We start from the raw sequence: 23,826 nt of genomic DNA, 5'->3' as shown, positions 1-23,826 counted from the left end.
AGAGATTCCATTCTTGAATACTTGTTTGTTAAACTTGACATTTGAAATACGATGTAAAAAAATCAGTGTTAATAAAATCTTTTAATAAAAAAAAGAAATCAACAATTACAAAAAAAAAAAAGTAGCCAGGCACAGTGGCTCACACCTGTCAACCTAGCTACTCAAGAGGCTGAGATCTGAGGATCGCAGTTCAAAGCCAGCCCAGGCACTAAAGACCTTGAGACTCTTATCTCCAATTAATCACTAGAAAACAGGAAGTGGGGCTGTGGCTCAAGGAGTAGGGCGGTAGTCTTGAGCTGAAGAGCTCTGGGACAGTGCCCAGGCCCAAGTTCAAGCCCCATGGCTAGGAGGAGCTGCAGGGAGAAGGCCTGCGTGAGCGTGTGCCAGCCCTGCTCTGAGCTCACTCAAGAACAGCACAGTGACCCGCGCCTTCACCTTCTTCAGCCTCAACATCTCATCTGGAAGATGGAGTGAGGACAGGACTTCCTTCCCGGTGTGCTGAGGAGTATCGCGGCCCACTGTGCCTAAAGAGTAAGGCCATGGGCCGGCCGGTAGCTTGACCAGCTCAGGACCACTGGCTCTGTGATGGAGGAGCTCACCCACAGCGCGCCCGGAAACCTGGCGCCAAGCAAAGGAAGTTACTAGAGCCTTGGGAGGAAGAGTAGAGTTTAGATCCAATTTGAATGTCTTTTATTTTTTCATAGACAAAAGCAAAAGAAGGGTGTGTGCAAAGAGCTGGGTGGTGAACTGCTCTTCGTGTTGTTTTTCTTGGAAACTAGATAAATGAGGAGTCACGTTCAGAAACGTCTTCTCTGAACTTCTCCACCAGTCGGGTATCAAGGCAGCCAGCTTCTCTGGATCACAATGGGATTCATCATTCTTACTCATGAGTTTTCAAGAATCAAAGCTTGGGGGTAGAGGGGATGCATTCTCATTGCATAGCCTACAGAAGGAAGAAAACTGAAAGAAGCAGTTGGGTTGGGAGTGATGAGGGACAATAGAAAAGGGATGACATCAGTCAAGAGGCTATATAGCTCACACCTGCAAACCTAGCTACTGAGAATCACAGTTCAAAGCCAACCCAGGCAGGAAAGTCTGTGGAACTCTTATCTCCACTCAACTGACCAAAAAAGTCAGAGGTGGAACTGTGGCTCACGTGGTAGAATGCTAGCTTTGAACAAAACAGCTCAGGCACTCTGTGTGCAGACTCCAAGACACACACACACACACACACACACACACACACACACACACACACACACACGAGGCATTGTACACGTTAAACAGATTGCATGAATGACAACTTCTTTGTACAACTACTTAATGAGAATAAAAATATAATTAAAAAAGAGAAAAGAACCAAAGCTTCTGATACTCTGTAGTTTCAGAGGGAGACAAAAATCCTGTCAGTTAGAAAACCCTAGTAACTCAGATGAGTGGGTCTCACACAGTAGCTGCAGCTTTTGCAGGGGAGGAAGGAGTATTACTTCCAGAGCTCAGCAGCATGGCCTTATTTATGTTATCTCAGCTGGATCAAAGACATTCAATGTTTACTTTGAACTCTGAGCAGCATTTTTTTACTTCCTTACGCTTCTAAGAGATGCCATATAAAGGAATTAGTACAGGGTTAGGCTGGTAAGGTTCAATAAATGTGCAGCACAGTAGTTAAGTATTAGCAGTTACCTCATAGTAAGGGCATTATGGCCAGATATTCTAGGAACCCATGGGGCAGCTCTGAGCTGGACGTTGGGACAGTTGGGACACCTGTAATCCTAAGCTCCTTAGGAGGCTGAGATCTGAGGACATCAGTTCAAAGCCATCCTGGACAGGAAAGTCTATGAGCCTTATCTCTGATAAACTACTCAGAAAACATTGGAAGTGGTGCTGTGGTTCAAGTGGTAGAATGACAGTCTTGTCCCCAAACTTTTTCTAGGACTCCAGCATTTCCACCATGAGTACCGGAGCCTGGATCTTATAGGGAACGCAGACCCAGGACGGATCATCTGCTTTTGGATGCTGGAGCTCAGTTATCTCTCCGAGTCAACAAGCTTGAAGTCTGAGACCCAGACAGGGCAGGAGCTCATCTGCTGGAAAGCCTGGCTTTCCATTCCATGCAGTGTCACACTCCGTGTCACACTCCGTGTCACGCTCCACTGCCTCCCACACCAGGAGCCCCGCTTCTTCCTGACCTTGTTCTAGTTTCCTAGGACTTCAGGTGTCCTTTGGTGCCTGCTTACTCACCCTTGAGTCTGGCTATGAAAAGCAAAGACAAGTAGGTAACTGTAACCCCTCTGTACATTACCTTTACAAGAATAATAGTATTCAATAATAAAAAGAAAGAAAGAAACAAGAAAAGAAAGACAAGAAAGGTTCCTTTCTGCCCTTGCCACCTGGCCCAGGCATGGAGACTCATGGCTGGAATTCTAGCTATTTAGGAAGCTCAGATCTGAGGATCAGGGTTCAAAAATAGCTTGAGGTTAGGCACTGGGGGCTCATGTTTGTCATACTAGATACTCAGGAGGCTGATACCTGAGGACTGCAGTTCAAAGCCAGCTTGGGTGGGAACATTCGTGAGACTCATCTCCAGTGAATCACCAAAACAAAAATGCTGGAAGTGGAGCTATGGCTACAAGTGGTAGAATGCCACTAAGAGACAGTGCTTAGGCCCTGAGTTCAAGCCTTAGTACACACACATACACACATGCACACGCACGCACACACACACATACACACACAGATAGAGAAGAGGGAGACATAGAGATAAAGAGATGGAGATAGATACAGAATTTTAGAGACATGGAGACAGAGAGAGAGAGAGAAACAAGGAAGTCACTGAGCTCTGAGCCTCTCTGGCAAATAATTTTTGCCTTTAAATGTTTTTTGTTGTTGTTTTTGCCAGTCCTGGGGCATGAACTTAGGGCCTGAGTACTGTCCATGGGATTTCCTTAAGGCTGGAGCTCTACCACTTGAGAACAGCATTATTTCTGGCTTTTTCTATGTATGTGGTACCAAGGAATCAAACCGTGGTCTTGGTGCGTGCTAGACAAGCACTCTACCACTAGGCCAAACTCCCAGTCCCCTTCAAATGTTTTGAAATAGGAACTGACAGCAGAAAGAACACACACACACACACACACACACACACACGTACAAAGCTGAAGGCACATCTTCTCTTCCAGGCCGTGGCCTTCCCTCATCACCATCCAGAGTCCCAGCCTCAGGAGCCAGGCTCACAGCCACATGAGGCTGGGACCAGAGTTTCTGTGGAATTTCCCAGTGTGTTGGGCCCCTAGGGCCAGGCTCAGCTTGCCAGTGTCAGCCGAGAAAAAGCAAAAGCAGCCCTGACATCCAGAAGTAATTTGACATTTCCAGCCAGACCTCCATGTTATCACTAACTGGCCTGGCATAGCCAGATCCTGTTGGTCTCAAACAGTCTCACAGAATAGCAGCCTCAGATCAGATCACTATGAAGCCAGCTAAAATGACACAAAACAAAGCCACTTAGCTGGCACAGGAGCTCCAGGCTGGAATTCCAGCTACTTGAGGGTGGATATGGTTTGAAACCAGCCCAGGAATAAAAGTTTGTCAGATTTCATCTCAACCAATGTCTGGGCATGGTGGCATGAGCCTGTCATCCTAGCTACAGAGGGGGAGTGCCGTAGTTGGGCCCAGTGGCATGCACTTGTTGTCCACAACATGCGGAAAGCACCAGACTGACCTAGGCTGAAATGGAGACGCCACCTCAACAACGATAATGCACCTGGGTGCTGGTGGCTCATGTCTATAATTCTAGCTATGCAGGAAGTTGAAATTTGAGGATCATGGTTCAGAGCCAGCTGTGCAGACAAATATGAGAACCTCTTATCTCCAATTAACCTGTAAAAGGGCAGAACTGGAGGTGTGGCTCAAGCTTCATGTTCATCTTAGGGAATCCTAAATTAGATCCCCAGTACTGACACACTCATAAAATACCAAATGTGTTCTCTCGCTCTCTCTGTCTCTCTGTCTCTGTCTCTGTCTCTCTCTTTCATTTTATTTTTATTCTTTTGATAGGTCGTGGGGCTTGAACTCTGGCCCTGGGCTCTTCAGCTAAAGGCTAGTGCTGTACCACTTTGTGCCACAATGCCACTTCCTGTTTTCTGGTGATTAATTGGAGCCCCTACTGGCTTTGAACTGCAATCCTCAAATCTCAGTCTCCTGAGTAACTAAGATTACAGGCTTAAGCCATCGGTCTGTGGCTCTCTCTCTCTCTCTCTCTTCCTTAGTTTGATTTTTTGCTATTATAAAGGTGATGTAAATAAGTCAGGCAGAGTACCTTTCTTTTTTGGACAATATCATCCTGTCCTCCTCTTCTCCCAGTTTTTCCTCTCCCGTTCCCAGGGACTGGAATTTTTCAACAACATAATTAAGACATAATTCACATACCACATAATATATTCTTCCAGAGATCTTGATGGTGTTTACTATTTTCATACTGCCTAGCCATCACTGTGTCTGTAAATCTATTTTTTCAGCATCAGATTGATGTATCTAAAGTGAGTACTTTCAGTCTTTGGAGGCTGAACAATCAAATAACATGGCACCATTCTAGCAGGGCCTCCCCTCTTTGCATTATGGCAGGAATACTTGTCTAAGACTCTATGTCCGTTCTCCCTCCTTCTTACAAATCACCATGTTTCAATTACAGGAGCTCCACTGTAATAACTTTACTTATGCCTATCAACTTTCCAAAAGGCGCTACCTCTGAATAACACAGTTGGATTAAATTTCAATCCTTTTAATTCCATTAACAAATACCTTTGGGGACCAAATTCTTTTTCTTTTTCTTTTCTTTTTTTTCCAGTTCTGGGGCTGACCCTGACCCCCAGCACCACTTCCAGCTTTTTGTGTGGATGTGGTACTGAGGAATCAAACCCAGAGCTTCACACATGCTAGGAAAAGCACTCTACCACTAAGACCCATTCCCAGCCCAATGGGACCACATGCTTACATGAACTCAGATGGGGAAAAAAAAAATTCAAATCATAGCACAGTTTAAAGTTAGAACATTCCTACTGGGTTATGGTGGCTCCCGGCTGTTATCCTACTTACTCAGGAGGCTGAGATCTAAGGATCACAGTTTGAAGCCAGCCCAGGCAAGGGCATCCCATGAATGATTGATTCATCTCCAGTTAACCACAAAAAGAGCCAGAAGTGGCGCTGTGGCTGAAGTGGTGGAGTGCTAGCTTTGAGGGGGGAAGGAAGGTAAGGGACAGTACCCCAAACACTGAGTTCAAGCACAGGACTTGTCCATGCACACTCACACGAACGCGTGTACGTGCCACACACACACACACACCACACACACACCACACACACCACACACACACACACACACACACACACACACACACACACAAAGACTAGAGCAAGATGAACTAGACAGCGGAAGCTCTGGGGGAGGGGGATGCACAGAGAAAGATTGATCTGGAGCCATTCAAATCCAAAAACAAACGCAAACCTCCTCCACCACCACCGCACACACGATTCCTGGCCCTCTTTCCCATCTCTGGGTCTGTCACCCTCTTTTGAGTGAAAAATGCCCCCGGCCCTGCAGACCCAGCATCTACAGCTGCGCCCCTCGCACGGCTGGCGGTCTCCCCAGACTCTGCCTGGACACCGAGCCCTCCCTCCGAATCTGCAGGGCCCAGATGGGTGGAGGGCGGAGCAGGGAGCCGGCAGGGCCAGCCAGCCAACCCACGGCTCCGGGCCCGCGGGTGCTGTCCACCCCGTGGTGCTGAACGGCCTGCAGACCGGCAGCCTCCACCCAGAGATGGTCCAGGCTGGCCAGGTAACGTGCAAACGTGGTGGGCCTCCACACTTCAGATCCCTGATCATTTGATCCCAACTCACACGGAAAAGACCCAACTTGCCTGAGGAGGATGGATGATGTGAACCGTTGAGCTGAGCTCCATCTCCGCGACGTGATTCTGGGAAGCTGGGAATCAGCTGTGCTCCTCAAAGAGGAACCAGTTCAGGGAGAAAAAAAAAGGTCCAGAAGGCACAAGGAACCCCAGAACTCCACTGCACACAGCAATATGGAGGAAGCCCGCTGGGCTTGTTCGTGCCTGCACTGTCTCCCTGGCCTCCTGGCACTTCCTAATCCGCCATGGCCTCTGTAGAAACCAGATAGGGCTGGTCAAAGTCAGGTGGGAAGGCCCATTCCAAAAGAACCAAGTCTGGGGCCCAGCACCGAGGGACAGCCCTGGGCTGAGGGTGGTGTCCATGCAGCGTGCTGGTGCGGTGTGGACAGACTGCAATCCATCAGGCTTGGTGGGTCTGGAGATAGCATGGACCATGCCTTGTGTGGGAGAAAGCAGAAGGTATGTCAGCAGAGGCGCTTGCCAGGGGCTACTGGTTTCCAGGTTGTTCCTTCAGATGCCCTGAGGAAATGGAGCTGCAGTCAGATGAGCAGTGAGCACAAGCTACTCAATGAAGATGGGGGCCTGTGGACCAACATGAAGAATTTTACACCAGGCGCTGGTGGCTTACACCTGTAACCCTAGCTATTCAGGAGGCGGAGATCTGAGGAGGGAGATGTGACTCGATCCTGCAGAAGAGGTCATCTTGAGGCTCTTATCTCCAATTAATCATCGAAAAGCTGGAACTGGAGCTGTGACTCTCAAGTGGTAGAGAGCCAGCCCTGAGCAAAAAAAAAAAAAAAAGATAAGGGGCAGTGCCAGGTCATAGGTTCAAGTCCCAGCACTGACACCCACTCCACATACAGACACACCCCACACATACACAGAAGAATTTCAAGATGGCAAGATCCGAGAATAAAATAATCAAGCCCAGGCCCTTCTAAAAGTAGGCTTCTTTGACTATCGAAGTTCTATACCTACGAAGCCAGCCAGCCCAACTCCTACCTGACCCTCTCATTAAAGTTTAACTAGCTTTCTGGGGATTGGGGAGTTATTTACTAGGGAAAAGCTTGCCCTACCCCAGTTACCACAATAAGGAAGGAGGTAAGATAGATCTCTCTAAGCAGCCCTTGGCAGACACCAGGCTGCTCCAGAGCTGCCCAACTATACCTCAGCAACTTCTCCAAGCAACGAATGCCTCCATCCCTCCCGTTCTCTCCCCACCCCCACCCACAGCTCCGAGGTGACACCTGGAGGAGGTAAGCCAGGCCATGGCGCAACTGCTTGCTTCAGTTTCTCCCAGTATGCTGGGGTGGGGAGAATTGTAGCTCAGAGCAAAGGTAGTAGTGGGTCTACTGAGGCAGACGAGCTTTAGGGAAAGAATGCTGAAAATGACCCCTTCCCCTAGTCACTAAGAGACTTGTAGGAGTTCTTTCTCTTCTCTCTTTAACTCCCCCCCCACCTTAAGAGTAAAAAGGACCTCCAGGCAAGGTGGCTCTCGCCTGTAATCCTAGCTACTCAGGAAGCTGAGCTATGAGGATCACAGGTTCACACACACACACACACACACACACACACACACACACAACCCAACAAAACCCTTCCAACTCTGTATGCTATTTTATTATTGCTAAATGATTTCCTGCTCTCACCTGACAAAGAAATACTGAAGAGATTAGATGTTATGAGCAGCTGTAGTTCTAGCTATGTAAGAGATTGAAGCAGGAGGATCAAAAGTTTAAGACTGGGCCGGGAGTTTGGCCTAGTGGTAGAGTGCTTGCCTAGCATGCACGAAGACCCAGGTTCGATTCTTCCTTACCACATACACAGAAAAAGCCAGAAGTGGTGCTGTGGCTTAAGTGGTAGAGCTCTATCCTTGAGAAAGCCTGAGGACAGTGCTCAGGTCCTGAGTTCAAGCCCCAGGACTGACAAAAATAAAAATAAACTAGCAGGTGCCTATCATCTGCCTACCATGTTCATCCCTAATACACACACACACACGCACACTGCATTAAGAAAAAATGTACAGTTAGACACTAAGAAAAACTTCCAAACTGAATAGAAAAGGTCCTGTACTGTTAGAAGGCAGGGGGACAGCAGAGGGCGCCCTTATGCAGATGCACACAGAGGCACCCACAGCATATTTTCCCTTCAACTCTCCCTTTTTTATGTAGCCAGAAACACCCATCTCTACCCGCCTGGTCCACACATAATCCCTACGTCATAGGTACAACATGGGTCAAGGCATTAGGCCATAAGGCCCAGATTCTATAACTGGCCTCCATGGGACCCTCAGAGGTCTTTCACTTTTACTTTGCCCCTGTTCAGTTACTTAGCTCTGTTCTGTGGCCCTGTAAGAGATACGTTAAAAGATGTTTGGCTGGGTACCAGTGGCTCACGCCTGTAAATCCAAGCTACTCAAGAGGCTGAGATCTGAGGATCAGGGTTCAAGGCCAGAAAACAGGAAGTGGCACTATAGCTCAAGAGGCAGAGGGCTAGCCTTGAGCAAAAGAAGCTCAGGGGGGCCAGGAGCATAGCCTAGTGGTAGAATGCTTGCATTGTATGCATGAAGCCCTGGGTTCAATTGCTCAGTACCACATACTCAGAAAAAGTCAGGAATGGTGCTATGGCTCAAGTGGCAGAGTGTCCAAGGGCAATGAGCACAAAGTGTCCAGGAACAGTGCCCAGGCCCTGAGTTCAAGCTGTATGACTGGCAAAAAAAAAAGAAGAGGCTCAGGGACAGTGCCTAGGCCCAGAGTTCGAAATTCCAGGACTGGCAAGACAAAAAACAAAACAAAACAAACATAAAAAAAGAAAAGGAAAGAAAAGATGTTTGCTGCCTCCTATCAATTACACTCCAACCCTGTATCTGTGCCCTTGGATATGATCTATTCTCTGCTCTGGTCCCTTTGTAATATCCTAGGCTCCAGGAGAAAAGAGAAGATTCACAGACTGGCATCTTGTGGAAGGCAAACTGCCACTCAAACAAGCAATATCTCTGTTTCTGTTTCTCTGTCTGTCTGTCTGCTTCTCTCTCTCTCTCTCTCTCTCTCTCTCTCTCTCCCCCCCCCCCTCTCTCTCTCCCCTTCTCCCTCTCCCTCTCCCTCTCCCTCCTGCGCCAGTCTTGGGTCTTGAACTCAGGGCCTGGGTAATGTCCCTGAGATTTGGGGGACGGAGGGAATGTCCTGGGGCTTGAACTCTGGGCCTGGGTGTTGTCCCTGAGCTCTTCAGCTCAAGGCTACTGCCTTACCCTTGAGCCAAGCTCCACTTCCTGTTTTCTCGAGGTTAATTGGAGATAAAGGTCTCAGACTCTTTTGTGCCCAGGCTGGCTTTGAACCTTGATCCTCAAATCTCAGCCTCCTGAGTAGCTAGGATTAGAGGCATGAGCCACCACACCCGGCTTGTCCCTGAGATTTTGTACACAAGTCTACCACTCTACCACTTGAACCACAGCTCCACTTCCAGTTCTGTGTGTGTGTATTTAATTGGACACAAGTGTCTCACTGACATTCCTGCCCAGATTTACTCAGAACCCTGATCCTCAGATCTCCACTGCCAGAGTAGCTAGGATTACAAACATGAGCCCGGACACACTGCTGTCTTCTTCTAATCTTAGAACAAACAGCAGAAAACTCAGGAGACCACCTTGTTCCAGTTTGTTTTCCATAATAAAGTACTAACAGCCTCTCTGGAATTCCTCCAAGAACCAAGATGGAGATAATGGTCAGCAGGCTTCACCTGAGGTTTGGGGGACTGTTTAACTCTGAATACCTTCCTCACCTCCTACCTACAATTCTTTCTACTGAACCTGAAGCATTAAACTTGAATGCCTTCCCATGGCTGCCATGTAATAAATTGCCTTTCTCTGCCCTTCACAATGTCTATCTGTTTTCTCCCTCTTCCTCCCTCCCTCCCTCCCTCCCTTTTTCTCCCCCCCCCCCACTGTGCTCCACAGGCTTTCCTCTCTGGGCTAGCTTTGAACCAGGAGCCTTTGACCTCACCCTCCTGAGCAGCTGTAAGTTATTCACACCTGTAGGTGCCAGTTCCTGGCCCTGGTGGCGGGACCTAACATGGGACTCTTGGACTTTGAACCTGGGGTCTAAAAATCCAGTTTCACTCATCCCTTCCTGTGCAGAAAGATGTTCCCCTGCTGTGCTCCTTATCTTGGAAGTGAGCTAAGGACACACCTGGGCATATTGCAGAGCCACAAGGTAACAGTTGTGCAGTTAACACAGACTCATGATTACACCATCATTATAAAGGTTAAAAAGCGTTGTTCACTAAGAAGTGAATGGTTCTCTATGTCAATAATGTGTTATATATATAGTTAAAGTCTGAAAGGGAACACAAATGAAGGTAATAATACAACAATATAATTGTAAAATAGTTGTCTCTGGGAGATAAAGCAATTGGGGAGTTGTTTTTTTTTTCCCCCCTTTCTTTCTGTCTTCCAAATGTTCTACAATGAGTAGATAGGCTGTCTTAGAAAAGTAAGTTCACACAGAGAGATGTTTTGGGAAGGGCCTTGGGTTTTCTTCTCTCTTCTTTCCTATCTTTCCATGCCAGTACTGACTGGGATTTGAATTTAGGGCCTTGTGGCATTCTTGGCTTCTTCCACTCAAGGTCACAGATCCACTGCTGTTTTTTTTTTTTTTTTTCTTCTTCTTTTTTTTTTTCTGGTTCATTTCTCACATTTTTCTGCTCAGGTTGATTTCAAACTGGGATCCTCAGATCTCAGCCTCCTGAATAACGAGGATTATAGGTAGGAGCTATCACAGCTTGACTTCTTTTCTTTAATTACTTTTTAAAAAAAAATTGTTAGGCTGAGAATGAGGCTTAGTGGTAGAGTGCTTGCCTAGTATGCACAAAGTCTTGGGTTGGATTCCTTGGTACCATATACACAGAAAAATCCAGAAGTGGCACTGTGGCTCTAGGGGGAGAGCGCTAGCCCTGAGAAAGCCCAAGGACAGTGCCTCAGTTCAAGCCCCAAGACTGGCAAAAACAAACAAACAAAAAAGCAGCTGGGTACTGGTGGCTCACATTTGTAATCCTAAACTACTCAGGTGGCTGAGATCTGAGGATGGAGGTTCAAAGCCAGCCTGCACAGGAAAGTCTATGAGATTCTTACTCTAAATAACCACCAGAAAACCAGAAGTGTTGCTGTGACTCAACAGAGTAGAGCAGTAGCTTTGGGCAAAGAAGCTCAGGGACAGCATCCAGGTCATGAGTTCAAGCTCCAGGACTGAAAGAAACAAACAACAACAACTCGAAGTGGCTCCAATCCCAGCCTTTGGTTGGTTAGCAGGAGCCAGGCTCCGTGGCTGAGAACTGAGAGGAGGGCATAGCAGGGAGTACATTACTACCCTTTCTGTTGAGCTGGCAGCGGAACGCATGTCATCCCCATTGCTGGAGTTTTTTCCACGTCATGCTGATATTATTTCCAAATGTTTGGGGGAGAAGTTTCTTTTGACTCCTCACTAAGGAAGCCCCTCCCTGCTCCAGTGATGATATCCCATCCAGCTCTCTATCCCCGCCCCCCAGTCTTCCCCAGGATTCCCTTCATAGTCCAGAAAAATAGGTGGAAAGAAGGCTGCAATGGGTGTAGGCGCTGGCAGGACAGAAGCATTCTTGTCTCTGGCTGGACTGTGGCAGAGGTCCAGGTTGGGGAGCGGTGAAACCAGGCTATTGATTAAACCATTGTGCATGTGGACTTAATCTCCACATCCAGGGCTACAAAAGCTGGAATCTCTGTAAACCTTTCTGCTAATCAGTAGAGATTCAGAGGGAACAGGAAACAAAGACAGGAGACCAGGAAGGAAGCATGTGTGCGCTGGGGAGGTGACAGGGTATGGGGAGATGGCTAGGAGTCCAGGAGATTGGTTCCATACCTTCTTGCTTTCTCCTCGCTGGACCATCAAGGCAAGTCATCACCATCTCAACTTCCTCGTCTGTAACACAAAGAAGGGACTCAGAATCTCTGTTCCTCTCTGGGGTTCAATGACCCTTTCTGAGGTTCAGAAAATCAGGATCTTGGTATCTACTGCTCACACTCACAGACACACACACACACACACACACACACACACACACACACACACACACACACTAGCAAAGAGCAATCCAAACTTCCAGTCCCAGGAAACAAATCCCATCCAGGCTCATTTCTTAGCCTGCCTACCCCCTACCTTGATTTTCTGTCTGGATTTCCCTTCTCTTTTCAAGTCAACACTTACGTATTGTTTTGGTTTTTTTAGACAGTGTCTTACTACAGAACCCAGGCTAGCCTTGAATTCTCAATCCTCCTGCCTCTGTCTCTAGAGTGCCAGGATGTAATAGGTATGCCTCACTACCCGCCCCTCCCTTCTCTTTCAGGAATGTTTTACCCCTGAAGTACTCCTCCAGCCTTACTTGTGTTTAAAGACTCAGTTCAGATCTTATCCCCTCCAAGAGTTCTTCCTTCCTCTGTCTCCTACCCATTGGCTATTTTAGATGTTTCTCTGGGTTCTTGGAATATTCCAGTCATAATGTCATTGTTGCTGTTAACGGTTATTAATCATAGCTGACATTTATTGAGCACTTACTTAGTACTGGGAAGTTTCTCAGGCCCTTTCCCAGTGCCATTCAGTTAACTCTGTCTACTCCTGTGAGGAAGCTTCTGCCTTTTACCCATTTTTATGGTGAGAACACTAAGCCTGTGAGGGGTGGACAGTGAAAAACATGAAGCAATTCATTCCCCACAACTGAACTTAACACATATCTGTGAGGATATAGTACTGTTGTTGTTGTTGTTGTTGTTATTATTACCAGTTCTGAGACAATCACTCTGGGTCTGGGCAATATCCCTGACTTGTGTGCTCAAGGCTGGTATACTACCACTTGAGCCACAGCTCCATTTTTGGCTTTTGTGGTAGTTTATTGGAGAGACGTTTCGAGGACTTTCTTGCCTGAGCTGGCTTGGAACTACAGTCCTCAGGTCTCAGCCTCCTGAGTAGCTAGGATTACAGGTGTGAGCGTCAGGTGCCCGACTCAAATGTTTTGATTTGATATGCCAGGGCTACTGCATTGGTCTAGACTAGTGTCCCCTCCACCATGCACAATCACCAGGCAAGCACCCTGCCTCATGCCAGCCTTTATGTCACAGATGACCACAGGGGACTCTCACCACCTAAGACAAACACATGAGTAGATTTTCACTTTGCAGATAAGGGAAAGGAGGCTCCACTGCTATCAGAGAACAAGTGGGTGGGGCTGACAGCTTGTGTAACTCCACAGCCTTCCTTCTGGTATGGATTGGACCAAACTGCGTGGAAATCCTCAGGACCAAGATTGTGATTCACTTTGCAGGGAGTGGGGATCACACCCAGGCCTGGGAGGGTTGTGAAAGTTGGGGTTGGGTGGCCCTGGTTCTCAGTAACTATTTATTGATGCAGGGCAGGGATTATCATATCTGTTTTATAGATGAGGAAGTTACAGAGAAGAGAAGGAAAATTGGCCAAGGCCAACCCTGAGTCAGAGGAAGAGTCAAGACTTGAACTCAGAGGAATGCAGGTGGGGGGGTGGGGGAGAGGGAGGCTCCAGGTTGATTGATGAAGAGGAAGGAGACTGCTGCAGGATTGGGGAAGCTGGCAAGGTTTTCCCACTCAGGTTGTCTGGGCTGGCAGTTTTATGAACTCTTTATGGGAAGTATCAGCACTCATCTCTGCCCTAATGACCTTAAATCAGGCCTTGCCCCTTTTAGGGAGTGGGGAGGGGGGATACCCCAGGTTGTCCAAGACAACATGATAGGTGACTGATTCAGGGCAGGCCAGGACAGGAATGGGGCTAAAAGATAAGGGCCAGAATACTGAGCTAGGAGTGAGCATACCATTGGCCTGGGAAACTGGAGTTCTGGATTGAAGACCCAGCCACTTCCCCACCACCTGGGATGTGGGCTCAGTGGGCCGTACTGGCTGTACATGGGTGAGAAGTGTGCATCGTTATCTTCCCTCAGGTCCTCCAACATAGCCCCCCACACACACCCCGCCCACACTCTGACTCTAGGGACCCTCACCCGGCAGTGGACTTTGAAGTGCACCAAAGGTTGCTGACCCACAGCCTCTAGATTCCCTCAAGCTTCTTCCCTGCTCATCAGGTGACTGCTGGGGTCACCAGGACCTCCTAGCAGCGTCTTCATTCCCAGGGACAAGCTGTCTCAGAGCCCAGTCCTGAAAGGAACTTTTTCTCGGTCCCACAAGTACCAAATCCACTCACCTCCACTAAAGGCTCCAGTAAGGAGAGTGGACTCCTTCCTCTCACTCTCCCAGTCCAGGGCTGGGGATTAAATTCTAAAGCAGTGTAGACAATAGGACATCCCCACCCCCACCTGCCTCTCCGTAGGATCAAAGCTGCTTTGTGAGGGGTGTGTGTGATCCCGGGCCAGAGTGGGGAGCTGGCCCTGAATCTAAGCAAGGAGGAAACCCCTTTGCCAGGATTGTTTTCGGGGAGCCAACACCACCCTTCAAGGTCCCTTAACCCAGTTCAAAGGCAGAGAAGGATTGATAAGAGATGGGCAGCTAGTGGAGAGGGCGCCTGGATCACAAAAAAATGGGGACATCCTGTTGATGGAGAGGTTCCGGTTCATCGTCTGTCCCCAACCCCTCGGTGTGCACGAGGAGAGGAGATAAGAAAGATCTCAGCCCGGGGTGGGGGCTCCATTTCCCCAAAGTTGAGCCTTTCTCGGGGGCACCTCGCTTTCCCAGGGTGCTTCTAGAGCTCCCGGCAGAAGCCGTCGCTCGCTCCCCATCTCATCTACCGGGTCTGGGCGCCCCCCGGGAACCGGCCCAGCCCCTCTCACCGGGAGCCTGGCGACCCGCTTCTCAGTTCTCCCTCCCCAACCCCCGCGTCTCACGTCCGCCTTCTCACCGCCCCCACCGCCCCGGGCGGTCGTCGCACGAACAGAAGAGGTTTGCGGACCGCTCTGCTCTGCGTTGGAAGGTTCTCTGGTTTGCTTAGAAATAAACTGTGAGCTTCACGGCGAGGCCCTGGGTTCGATCGCTAGAACCTGAAAGGGAAAAGGGAAAAGGAAGAGAGGAAGAAGGGAGCGGGAGAGGAGAGAGGACCCGAGGATCCGCGACCTCGGCCCGAGTGTCCCCCACCCGCCCCGTCTCCGGAGCCATCGACTTAACGCCCTGGGCAGCCCTCGTTCCCCCCGGGCTTCCCGAGGGGGTTTCCACCGCCCCCAACCCGAGGACCACGCTAGGAGCGCGGCGCAGAAGCCGGCGCCAAAAGGATGCCAGTCGGGGATGCGGGGACCGGCACCCCGGAGCACTGAGAGCCCGCGGCCCGGGGCGAGGACCGGGGACTGACAGGGTCCCCGCGCCCCGGGCCCCGGGCGGGGGCGCGGAGGGGAGCGCGCGGCTTCCGACCTGAGCCTGGGCTGGGGGCGGGGAGGGGACGCCCCGCCAGGGGGAGGAGCCGCGTCCCGCGTCCCGATCGGGGCTCCCTCCCGTCGGCGGCTCGGCTATAAAACCCGGGCAGGCATGATCGCGACACCCCCGGGTTCTCCAGGGCAGGCGCGCGACCCCCGCCCGGGGTGGCAGCGCCCTGGCCCTCGCGCACCATGCAGCTGCTTCTTGCCATCCTGGTCCTGGCCGCGGCGAGGCCCTTGGCTTTTGGAGGTGAGCTGGTGCCAGGTCCCCTCCGGGGTTCCTTGAAGGCTCGGCCGCCGGTGAGGCCGGGACGCACGGGTGGCGGGCGCATTGGCGCTGGGGTGGCGCGCGCGGGGATAGCGGGCGCCCTGGGCGCCGGGCGGGCGCGGGCAGCCCCGGCTGGCCGCGAGCTCGATCGCCGTGCTGCTCGCGTGTCCGCGGGTCGGTGTGTGCGTGGGGCGCCCCGACGAAGCGGCCACGTGAGCCTGAGACGAAGATGCTTCTGTGATCCGCCTCGACGCACGCCTCCTTTCCTGGCCCTGGTTCTCCTGGGTCTGCCCACGGGTGGCAGTCGGTCCTGCCGGGGCTCCGTGCTGCGTGGCTGTCCCCGACCCCGTGCCGAGGGCTGCGGGCGCAGGGAGCGGTCCTGGCCTCCCCCCCTCCTCACCATCGTGGCTTCGGTGCGCCCGAGCGGCCGGCTCCCCTCTCCCCTCCCAGCCCCCAGCGCTGGATCGGGAGCCTGGCGGGGGGCATCGGGGACCCGGGGCCCGGCTGATCCGGTCTTTCCGGACAGGGTGATTTTCGTTTAAAGATTAATGGTGAGACCGAGCTCTTAATTATTCTGTTAGGTGGAGGTGGCGGGAGAGGCGTGTTAATATTTGATAAGGAGCTAAAAGCGATCCGAGCGAGCGGCTGGCAACCTCTCCGCTGCCCGGCGCTTAGCTCCTCACCGGAGGACCCCATCCGCTAGTCCTCAGACGAGCTCTGCCTCTAGTGGTTCTTGGGGTCCCTTCCAGCCCCAAACCAGCCCAGACGGCGCCCTTGGGGACTTCTATAATCCCAGCGACACAGGAGGCTGAGATCTAAGAATCCCGATTGAAAGATAGCCACCAGCTGGAGCAGACGGAGGGCAAACTCTTACCTCGGGGGAGGAAGGCTGTGCACGGCTCAAGTGGTAGTCCTCAGTCCCCGGAAAGAGAAACTCAGCAGAGTTCAAGCCCTGGTCCCCGTTCGTGCACGAGCAAAACCCCCAATCGTTTGTAGGGCTGGATTTTGGAAAGCCAATGTTTTGCCGTTAATCTGGGTGCCAGATGGCCGTGGATAAGTCACTTAACCTGTTTCTCATTTACAGAACAGGGGTCAGTAATTCTTTAACAACACTAGGTGTTGTTTCAAAGATTCGAGTAAGATAATGGGTTAAGTGTTTAGTGCTAGGCTAGGCTGTAGTACATGATAGTTAGGCTCTCCCCTGGCTTAGAGCCAGATGGGCAGGAGTGATTTCAGCTGATTCCCTCAGCGCAAGCATGCACACACGCACACACACAAGCACACACACACTCACACACACGCCTCCTTTTTTAGAGTTGCAGTTATCTACTTGGGGCTCACTTGCCATGAAGGCGGAGGGGGCCCAGGTTACACGTGGAAAGAAATCTCCAGAGCATCTTCACCCATTGAGGGGAGGGAGAAGGTATTTGGCCCCTTCAGAGCTTCAGACCCCTGGCCAGGTGGTGCTGAGACTTTGCCCAGGTCACACTTGGGTTTTGCTGAGCTGGTTTTCAGGATAACTCTCCCCCCCTTCCCCTCTCCCCACAGTGTGAGAGGGAGGGGTGAGCAAGGTCCATTAGCCAGAGTGTCTTTCTTCCATCATCTCCACACATTGGGTAGGGGGTAGGGAAGTGAAGGGTGGGCACCAGTGGCTGAGTGATTGGGGTGATTGGCAATGTTTTAAATTTTCAACTCCACTTCTGGTCTGGGCAGATGAAGTAGCCAAGACATCTCTTTCCCAGGCCTTCTTAGAAGTGATCTAAGACAGTGTGCAAGTAATTGTCAGCAAGAGTGGCCCTCTGGGAGGCTGGCACCTCTAATGTCTTTCGGATTGAGAGCCACTTACCCTTACTCCAAATCATTGTCCTGGCCTTGTCCTCATCACCATGGTGTCATCCTGCTCCTGCCTCCTAGCTACAAGAGTGTTCAGCCAAGCAGGTCAAAAGTCTAAATGATTAAGACGGTGGATCAGAGGTCACCACTACAGACCAGGAGCTGTTGCCAGAGCCAGGGAGGGCCTGGACCAGATGGACCTTCCCGGGAGTGGGAGGAGCTCCACCCTTCACAGCTGGCTCTGGATGCCTCTGGGTTAAATGGGGATTTCTCCCGGAATAGAGGAATAGACGTGCGGGGCTTGTAAGTACTGGGAAGCAGCCTGACTCCTCTCCCCATGGAGGCACCTTCTTCCTCCGAGACCTCAGGGCTGGGTACACAGGAGGAGCCTCTCATTATGAATGGCTACTAATTCTTCATCTAATGGAATGAGGAAAAAGGGCCCCAGGGCTCAGAAACCTGAATTCCCACTCTGAAGAAATGAAGCAAGACGCCTGCAGGAAAGCAGGGAACAGACTGCAGCTTCTGAGCTCTGCTCTCCTAGGGGAGAGGCCTGGATGGATGGGCCCACTGCTCTATGGGAGAGGTCCCCATCCTGAAGCTTCCAGGGGCATAGATGGTCACTTCATGGGAAGAGCCTCCATCTCCGAAAAAGGAAATGCCCTCAGAGCAGCAGGCACACTGGTCCAGAGCTAGAGAACTTGAAAATCCAAAGTAGCTCTTGGGGGCCAAGAGAAGGGGTAAACCCCTTGCAGATACTTGATCTCCTGGTCTAGAACTTTCCCTAAAACCACTACCTAGATCCTGGCCTTATCTCTCTCTCTGTCCCTATTCCAGGGACTGTCTCCATGCCCAGACCCAAGAAAAGATGGGGCTGAGGCATAACCCTGTGAACAAAGGGAGAGCGCACTGGATGTGGTAGTACAGGCCTGTAATTCCCGTGCTCAGGCTCAGGGGTTGGATACAGAAGGATCTAGAGATAGAGGCCACTCTGGGCTCCATAGTAAGGCCTTGTCTCAAAAATAAAACCCAAGAGCTGAGAATGTACATCTCAGGCCCTGGATTTGGTCCCAGCATTACAAAATAAAAAGGGGGGGTGGTGAAACCAGGATGGGAGAGAGAGTGCTGAACTGGAGGCAGTCTTTTCTTAGGAATTCACTCATCCTGAATTCTTTCCAACTTACTCCATGTCTTTCCACTCCCTTGCCTCTCCCACTTAGCTTTGGCCATCTGCTCACTAGAAGGAGGAGGCAGGGAGAAGAGACTGGATTGAGTAGCAGGCTGCCTGGAACGCTCTCACTTTCTCTCATTTAATCTTCTCCATGCATGATGGGTGGTGCATCAGTCCCATTTTGCAGATGATAAAAGTAAGGCTCAGAGATTAAGGGACTTGTCCCCAAGCCTACAATTCCCTAAATGGCTCAGCCAGAATTCTAGGTTTGCATGAAGTGTTTTGTTCATGCTATCTGCACAAGATCCCCCCACAATCATTTAATAAATCCTTTTTAGAATAGTTTTGGGTTTGTAGAAAAATATCAGAGGATACCCACAGGCTCTGCATTTCCTTTATCATTCCATGCTTTACCACAGTGTAATATATTCAGAGATGCTCTGACCTCAGACAGAGCAGTAAGGGGAGACATTCCCACCACCTCCATCAGCCCTGCAAAAGGAGCCAGGCTAAACCTGCTCCTTGTTCTCTCTGCTCACCAGAGCCTCCTCCTTCCGGGTTTAGGAAGAGATGCAAAAGTGAAAAGGAGAGCCAGGCACCAGTGGCTTGCTGGTGGCTCATGCCTATAATCCTAGCTACCAAAGAGGCTGAGATCTGAGGACCTCAGTTTGAAGCAAGCCCAGATAGCACAGTCCATGAGACTTATCAGTTAATCACCAAAAACTTGGAAGTGATGCTGTGATTCAAGTGTCAAAGTGCCAGCCTTAATTGTGTAAAGCTAAGAGTCAGAACCCAGGCCCTGAGTACAAGCTTCAGTATTGGCACAAGAGGTGGGGGGAAGGTGTGTGTGGAAGGCTGACCAAGGTATAGAACATGTTCAGGCCAGCCCAGGGGACCACTGACACTGAAAAGGGAGCCCCAAGGCAAGATGGTGGATGAGCTGTTCATGGGTAGGTTGGTAGGTTGCAACTTTGTTTTTCTTTCTCAGTGCTGGAGATTGAATCTGGGCTGAGCAAGTTCTCTACCACTGAGCTACCCACCTTAGCCCTTCCAATAATTAAAAAAACAACAACAACTAGACAGGGTCTTATTATGTATATATAGACAAATCAGACTGGCCTTAAACTTGCGATCCTGCTTCCATTTCCCAGGGTTTTGGGATTTTAGATGTGAGCTCCCACCATCTGATCTTTAAGCAGCAGCTGCTTCTGCTTCCTTTTCCTCCTCCTCCTCCTGTTCCTCTTCTCCTTCTGCTTCTTCTTCTGACTTGGGGCTTGAACTGAGCACTGTCCCTGAGCACTTTTTGCTCAAGGCTACCACTCTACCATTTGAGCTACAGCTCCACTTCCAACTTTTTGTGGTTAATGGGAAATAAGAGTCTCAAACACTTGACCTCCAGGCTGACGTGAAACATCCTCAGATCTAAGCCTCCTGAGTAGCTAGGATTATAGACATGGGCCACGATCACCTGGCACTTTTTTTATTTTTTAGTTTAATGTTTTAAATTATCTTTGAGTAGTTGTACAAAGGGCTTTGGGTTAACATGTCAGTGTATAATCACCATGCTTGTTTCTTATACCTTACCCCTCAGCCATCTCACACCAAAGAACTCTCCATCCCAACCCGAGAAGAATCTAATACCAGCCTCTGATTTACCCATTCATGCTCACACATACACACACACACACACACACACACACACAGAGTGGTGTATACACGGTTCATACACACTGATAAAGATGCAGGTGCTCACAAATGCACAGATTTGCACATGTACACACAATGGACTCAAATTCTCTTTCTAGATACCTCAGGACCACACTGGTGCTACGAAATTCAAACCAAGGACACCAACTCCAACTGCCTAGGTGAGTAGGGTCAGTGTTGGGGCGGGGCTCTTTTGACTGTGGGGGCTTTCCAGGTGGAATGGAGGCCCAGGGAGGATGGAAAAGATAAGGGGAGGCCAGCCATCAGTTCCTTGGCAGGTACTTGGAGAACAGAGGACACACAGACTCACTTTTCCTGTCATGAGAGACTTCAGTTCCCTGGGAATGAATTCAGCGCAGCACTGAAGAGAGAAACACATTTTGCTTTTTCTCCTAACACAATAGAGGGCTGGTTTAGTGCAGTGGCAGTCTGCCAGGTGGGCCTGGGAGAAGGTCCTTGACCACCACCCCTTTTTTTTTTCCAAATTCTTTTTGGAGGTGCTGGACCCAGGGTCTCATACATGCTAACAACAACAGCAGTGCTGTACCACTGCGTGACATCCTCAGCGCTTCCGGACACTTTTTGCTTAGATTCTGACCTATTCCCTTGTGGTCAGCTTTCTTCCGTCCTGCTGTGTGGAGAGGCTGCCCAAGGCCTCCCAGTCCCCATTGGGTGTTGGAGCTGTGAGGGGAGGGGAATACCTCCAGACTGACAGGATGAGGCTCCTCCCACTCCTCAGAAAGTGCTGTCTCACGATGAGAACCCTCCCCTAAGCGGCCCTTCTAGAAGGGCTCCCTGTCCCCCAGCTTCTGAAGCCCTCTCCACTCATCTCCTTCAAACTTCCACAAGTTGCCTGCAGTCACTTCCCATTTTACAGTTGAAAAAGAGGGAGCCGGTGAGGTTGTCTCTGCCCCACAGCTCACAGCCACCCAGTCCCACCCTGAGCCCTACCATACAGACTCTGGCTTTGCCTGTGTGCCTCCTTGTTTGGATGGGGAGGATGGGGTGGGGGGACGTGGATGTAGCAGGAGAGGAGGTGCCCTGCACTTTCAGCCTCTTCCTTCCTGCTCAGGGCCCGACCAGTGGCCTGGAGACTGCCATAAGGGACGCCAATCCCCCATCAACATCGTGAGCTCCAAGGCCAAGGTGAACCACAGCCTGGGATACTTCTCCTTCTTTGGTTATGACAAGAAACAAAAGCGGATTGTCCAAAACAATGGGCACTCAGGTGGGTTCTCAGGTGGGGCAGGTATGGGCGCTTGGCAAGTGCAAGGATCTTTGTTGGCGGCTAAAAATGATGAGGATGGGGAGGGTAATCAAAAAGGGCTTCCAGGACCAGTCAGGTGGGGGGTGGGGGTGGGGAGGCAATCCAGGAAGAATGGACCACCATCGCCAGGCAGGGGGGCAGTCAGAGGGAAGCTGGAAGGGACTAAATGAGGTGCAAGGCTGAAAAGCTTGGCTTGGCGATGTCAGCCGGGAGTCACAAGCAGAGGAGAAATCAAGACAGATTCCAGAGGGCAGGTGTGAAAGGCATTGCAGGAGAAGGGGAGGCCAGAACTGGAGTCCCTGTAAGGGAGGGCAGTGGCTGCGGGGGCAGGGGCAGAGCTGGGTGGGAGCTGCAGGGACTAATGGGCTGGCTCTGGCCATCCTGTGTCCCCAGTGATGGTGCTGCTGGGCAAGGAGGCCGGGCTGGCTGGAGGAGGCCTGGCTGCACGGTACCAGGCCACACAGTTTCACCTTCATTGGTCCTGGGAGCTGGACAGAGGCTCGGAACACACCCTGGATGGGGAACGCTTTGCTATGGAGGTGCAGGGCCTTTTCCTTGTTGGGGCCTTGGGTGGGAAGGATGGTCCAGCCCTGTCACAGGTCTTTCCTTCCTCCACCAGCTGCATATAGTCCATGAGAAAGAGACGGGGACAGCAAGCCAGGCACAGAGCTCTGAAGACAAGTTCGCAGTGCTGGCGTTCTTGGTGGAGGTAGGACTGCCATTTCCCAGATCCCGGGGTGCCAGGAGTGAGAAGCACTTCTTGGTGTCCAGAAGCCTCAGGGGATGACAAATAGACCCTCAATCCTAGAAGCCTCCTGCTCTCCCGTAGATCAGAATGAGCAGGTGACCCCTACCTGCTCCCCCAGGATCCCTCTTAAGCGCCTTCCCATCCATTCCAGGAGGGAGCTGAGATCAATGAGGGCTTCCAGCCCCTGGTGGAGGCCCTACCAAACATCTCCCTACCTGGTGAGTGTGGGGGTGCAGGGGAGGGGGCTGCTGCCAGAGGAAGGTGTGTGAGCGACTGTGTCTCCCACCCCAGATATGAACACTACCATGAGGGAGAGCAGCCTGCTGGACCTGCTCCCCAAAGAGGAGAAGCTAAAGCACTACTTCCGGTACCTGGGCTCGCTCACCACTCCCAACTGTGACGAGGCGGTCATCTGGACAGTATTCAAGGAGCCCATTCAGCTCCACAAAGACCAGGTACTCAGCAGACAGGCCACGCCACCTGGCTCGCCAGAAGCCATGTCTGTTTGGTCCCACAGGGTCCCCTGAGTTGAGGGGACCACTGGTTCAAGGAACACCTGGTCTGTTTGTGGATTGAGAGCTGAGTGGCAGACTGTGGAAGAGAAGTGGGTCAGGACAGGGCAGGGAGCCGTCCCCGAGGTAGAGGTGCTTGGAACCAGGATCCTCAGATGTCAGACTTCTGAGTAGCTAGGATGACAGGGCTTGAGCCACCCCTGCACTGCTAGATATACTGAGGTTTGAGTAGCAAGGCCCCCTAGCAATGGGTGACAGTCGTCGACAGAGTGCATTTCAGGGGCCACCCCCTCCCCAGTCTGTGAGTTAAGAGAAGTTCTTGGGCTCCTTCTCGTATGGTGCCCTTTGTATCCCTTATTCTTGGCTTCTTCACAACACTTGGAGGGGTCCTGAATGACAGCCTCTTTTCCTGATGAGGCAGCAGGGGATAAGGCTGCAGCTGCTCCCTCCAGCTGAGCCCTGCCCCTTCTGCAGATCCTGGCCTTCTCCCAGAAGCTGTTCTACGACAAGGACCAGAAGCTGAACATGAGCGACAATGTCAGACCCCTACAACGCCTGGGAAGCCGCGTGGTGTTCAGGTCCAGGGCCCCAGGACAGCTACTGCCTGCACTGTGGGTCCCCGCACTTACCTGTCTGCTGGCCAGCCTCCTTCTGTGATGGCGCCCTGCTGGCTCTGTGACCTGATGGACCTCAACCTGTTTGGAGGACTTGACTTCCGTTCTTTCTGCTTCCTAGGTTGGACTTTGGGAATGATTAAAATATGGATATATTTTTTGGAGACATCGTTGGCAAGTCTGTATCTCCTCACAGCTCCCTCCCCTCCCCATTCCACCCCTGTTCCAGGGCAGGGGCCACAAAGCCTGGAGATTTCCTACAAATGAGGGCCTTCAGGTGCCGCCATCCTCTGCCCTTGGGAGCTTCTGCCCTGTCCTCCGAGAGAGGCTGATTCCACCCAGGCCCATCATCATAGCAAAGACCATTGCCCAGTAGGGGAAACTGAGGCCCAGGAAGGGC

General features: G+C 51.1%; 1 protein-coding gene and 1 long non-coding RNA gene across 3 annotated transcripts; one reads left to right on the top strand and one right to left on the bottom strand.

Moving 5' to 3' along the window:
• Positions 1-647: 647 nt before the first annotated feature.
• LOC150051979 (uncharacterized) lies at positions 648-16,516 on the bottom strand. 2 transcript variants are annotated; one of them, XR_016538369.1, is made up of 7 exons: positions 16,449-16,516; positions 14,802-14,940; positions 13,765-13,849; positions 12,482-12,592; positions 11,789-11,848; positions 5,913-6,682; positions 648-943 (listed from the first exon to the last, which is right to left on the bottom strand). It is a non-coding gene; the product is annotated as an uncharacterized LOC150051979 (long non-coding RNA). The 2 variants fall into 2 exon arrangements; XR_016538368.1 differs by lacking the exons at positions 12,482-12,592; positions 13,765-13,849.
• Ca4 (carbonic anhydrase 4) lies at positions 15,398-23,594 on the top strand. The gene is made up of 8 exons (XM_090351186.1): positions 15,398-15,556; positions 20,384-20,446; positions 21,358-21,513; positions 21,946-22,091; positions 22,172-22,261; positions 22,452-22,518; positions 22,592-22,755; positions 23,287-23,594. The coding sequence occupies exons 1-8, from the start codon at positions 15,499-15,501 to the stop codon at positions 23,467-23,469; spliced, it is 927 nt and encodes a 308-aa protein (XP_090207312.1). The 5' UTR covers positions 15,398-15,498; the 3' UTR covers positions 23,470-23,594.
• The last annotated feature ends 232 nt before the right edge of the window (positions 23,595-23,826 follow it).

The sequence above is a fragment of the Megascapheus bottae genome, chromosome 17 (genome assembly GCF_031878675.1).
Source record: "Megascapheus bottae isolate mThoBot1 chromosome 17, mThoBot2.hap1, whole genome shotgun sequence".
Lineage (NCBI taxonomy): Eukaryota > Metazoa > Chordata > Mammalia > Rodentia > Geomyidae > Megascapheus > Megascapheus bottae.
Note: the sequence above shows the minus strand (reverse complement) of the source record. Positions and strands in the feature narration are given on the sequence as shown.